General features: G+C 55.7%; 1 protein-coding gene across 1 annotated transcript; it reads right to left on the bottom strand.

The window, feature by feature from the left end:
- Positions 1–823: 823 nt before the first annotated feature.
- LOC128850827 (acrosin-like) lies at positions 824–3,246 on the bottom strand (the record flags this gene model as incomplete). Its single annotated transcript, XM_054055842.1, is given in 4 exon segments — positions 824–1,621; positions 2,065–2,210; positions 2,471–3,021; positions 3,024–3,246. Coding segments are annotated over 4 exon segments (1,274 nt in total), but the record flags the coding sequence as incomplete, so codon positions are not given.
- Between the last annotated feature and the right edge of the window lie 420 nt (positions 3,247–3,666).

Raw genomic sequence — 3,666 nt, 5'->3', positions numbered from 1 at the left:
GAGGGAGCGATCCCCGTCAGTCACGTTCAGTGAGACAAATGCTGATTACAGAAGATACTTCCCACTTACATGCCTATGTATACATTTTCCAAGAAATCTCATGCATGTTCTATTACTTTATAAGGATTCATTTTAATGTTGTTATGAATTTCACAACAGTCTAATCTATTGCTAATTGGGAGCTGACTGCAGCTCTCCATCTCTGTTTGAGATAGGGAAAGACTGCAAACAGAGCTGAATAGAGAGAAAAACACATCTGTTCAGCACAGATCATGCTTTGCTCAAGACAGAAAAGTGCCTGGAAAAATACTATGTGAAAAAACATGTTATCAAACTCCGTGCTATCAGAGGGATGTTCTGTCTGACTTTCAAAAAATCCAGCTACTTGGATGATCTTAATTAATTAAAATATTCCACTTTTTGTAATAGTAACAACTTTTTGTATAGCCCCCTCTCTTTCCTTATCCCACCTCGCCTCGTTCCCCCTCTTGCCTCATTGAATTTAGGTTGCAGTGCAAGGTTCTGATGTGCTTCTTTATGCTTTCCTGTTTTATGCACTTTGAGATCTGTTCCTGTAGGTGTTTTTAATCCATTTCAACCATCCCGGGACAGTCTCGTGCACTGCAAATGGTTTTAATGAAGGTGCCATACTGGGTGGATCTGTCCGAGCCATGTCAAATGCACTGTATGTTGACCGGTTTGAGGAAATGATGTGATGTGTTGACCATTTAATGGAGGTGTTAAATTGGGGCCGGGGTTTGAAGGAGTGAGGTGCTGTTCCAGACACAGCTCAAAAGCATCTGTAGGGTGTTGGAACTGAGTCCTCTTTGAGGTCCCTTCCAACCCAAACCACTCTGTGATTCTCTGAAGACCTCCAGCCCCTGGGACCGCTATTCCCTTCCGCTGCACTCTCTCCCTCCTCTCACACCAGGCATGGGTTCACCCTTTGGAGTGAGTCTTTACCTTTGTGCCCTCCTTTCCTTGTGCAGGGACCAGGCCTGGAGTCCTTGCCTGGCCCAGGAGACAGAAGGAGGCTGAAGCAGAGTTTGCTGCGAAAACTCTTTATTCTCAGACAGAGAATAGACCAGCAACAGAATCCTAAGCAAACAGAACCATCTGCCGTAGGCATGGATGGGCAATTTGAAGCATGAGGGCAGGATCAAGTAGGTCTGGGCCCCTGAGGCTGCCTTTGGAGCAGCAGGCATTACCCCAGAAGGACGTGGTTGTGGCCCCATGCAGCCTGCCCTGCATCCTCTTCCACCTGTTCTCAGGTGCTTCCGCCTTTCAGGACCTGCAGATACTCCTGCACCTTAGTGAAGAAGTCCACCAGCTTGTTGAGTGGATACAGGCAGGAGCTGGAATAACTTGGCTCCGTTGTTTGGGGCATCTCAACAGGGTTCGAGGTAGTGAGAAAGTGGCTCCAGAAGCGTTGCGTTGCAGTGGCTGCTTTAACTGAGCGCCGCATCATCTGGGTGAGGATCCAGTCACGGAAGTGCCGTGTGGAAGTGTAGACCCCGGGACGACGGGCTCTGGCACAGCCTGCTCCAAAGCTGGTCAATCCCACCAGCCAGAAGCGGTCAGCATAGGAATCTTGGCAGACCAGAGGACCCCCGCTGTCCCCCTGCAAAGAAGGAGAGAGGATTCAGGGGGTGCTGGGGGCTCTGTCAGCACCAGGGCTGGCTCCTGCTCTCTCCCAGCAGAAGCCAGAGCTGTGTTCCCTGCACAGAAAGGCTCTGCTCTGGCTCTGGAGCCGACAGAACATGGTTGAGGAGGTGGCTGTGGGACTATAAGGCAGGGCTCTCTTTCCTCTCTGCCCAGGGACCCTGGCTGTGGGGCAGAGGGATGTTCCAGGATTGGCGCCTGGACCTATGGGCTGTTGAGAACGTGGGATGGGCTTTAAGGGCAGAGTCACAGGGCTGTGGGACAGGCTGGACGCTGAGCATGGAGAAGCAGTTGGAGCAGTGGGAGGGGGACTTGCTGGGTGAACCAGGCACCGGGGTAGGTTGGGGCAGCTGTGCCAGGGCTGCCGGTGCTGCTGGGGCAGGACTGGGATCATGCTCCTACCTGGCAGGTGTCGATGCCGCCTTGCGGATAGCCTGCACACAGGTTGTGGGGGTGGATGTCCCCACGGTACCACCCGCTGCTGTTGCAGACTTGAATGTCAATGAGGGGGACCTTGGCCTCCTGCAGCGCCGGGGGTAGTCCTCCAGCTGTGGACAAGACAGGAATGAGCACCCGGCAGCTGCTGCCAGTTCCCGTCCTCCCTTCCCTAGGGCTTGGCTTTGCGTCCACAGAGGCATCGTGGTGTTCCCTTCCACCCTGCTCTGGCTGACAGCTCATTCCCATCTCCCCAGACACAGATGACTCTGCAGACTGACGTTGGCTCCTGCCTCTGCTGTCAGGACGCCCAGCCCATCTGACCAGAGTTCCCAGCTTGCACCCAGGATAGAAATGCTTTTGGGGAACTCACATCTGGCCGTGGTGACCCCCCAGCCGCTAACGTAGCAGTTTCTCAGCTGCCAGAGTTGCAGTGAGAAGTCAGGCACACAGGCGAGCTGCACGTAGGGGCCGCACCGGAAAGGCTCGTACAGTTCCATCAAGGCGATGTCATTCGCCTGAGTGGTGTTATCGTAGTCTTCATGAATGATGATCTGTCTGACGTAGCGCACTTGTGCCTCTGGGCCCATAGCAGTTAAGGAGGTGGTACCGGCCACCACGCGCCACGCTGGGACATTCCTGGAAGGCAGATGGCGAGAGGGGTGAGAGGGAGCAGAGGCACGCGCTGGAGCAGCCCAGCAGCTCCTTGCCTCCTGCTTCCCAAGGGAGCGAGGAAAGCTTCTAGGGCATCTATGCCCCAACATGCCTGAGCCACAAGGACTGTGGAGATGGAGGCATCTGGGATGCAGTGGCACCACCCCAGCCTTTTTCTGGGTGCACTGCAAGGAACCGGGCTGGGAGTTGCCCGTGATGCTGCACACTGGGCCTGTGCCGGGGTTTTGGGGATCTCCCTGTTCCCTGCTCCTCCTTACTGGGCATCAACGAAGCAGTGGGCTGCCGACAGCACCCACTGGGGGTGGATGATGGACCCTCCACACACGTGTGAGATGTGCGTCTCGCGGACCTTCTGCACGCTCACAATCCATGGCCAGGCTCCTGGCTGGGCATCTCTGCCCCCAACAACACGCGCTGAGCCATAGCCATAGTAATCCAAGGGCCGGAGTCCGCAGGTCCTGTGGGAACCAGAAACTCATTACTGTCCTGCTCGAGGCATTGATGCTGTTTGGGCAGAAGGTCGGGCAACTTCTCTCCCCACGCGGCATCGCTGCATGGAGCGCAGAGCCAGGGAACCCTGTGGGGTGTGCAGGCATCCACCCCTGTCTCTGCTTTAGCCCCTTAGGGGAGCTGTGCCCGCAGCCTGGGTGCTGGTGAGGAACGGCAGCGACCGCGTGGGGTTGGGGAAGGAACCACATAGGGTTGATGAAGCTGTTGGGAAGCGAGCATCCTCCAGTGAAGCCCAGCAGCGCTGCCCAAGCTCCCTCCCAGCCTGTGCCACTCACTCGCAGGTCTCCCATGATCCCTGCACAGGCTGGCTCATGGCCAGCAGGATGGGTTTTGAAGCCCTCCACAGATGCGGACTCCACCACTGCCCTGGGAAGACTCTGCCAG

Source organism: Cuculus canorus, unplaced genomic scaffold (genome assembly GCF_017976375.1).
Source record: "Cuculus canorus isolate bCucCan1 unplaced genomic scaffold, bCucCan1.pri scaffold_88_arrow_ctg1, whole genome shotgun sequence".
Lineage (NCBI taxonomy): Eukaryota > Metazoa > Chordata > Aves > Cuculiformes > Cuculidae > Cuculus > Cuculus canorus.
Note: the sequence above shows the minus strand (reverse complement) of the source record. Positions and strands in the feature narration are given on the sequence as shown.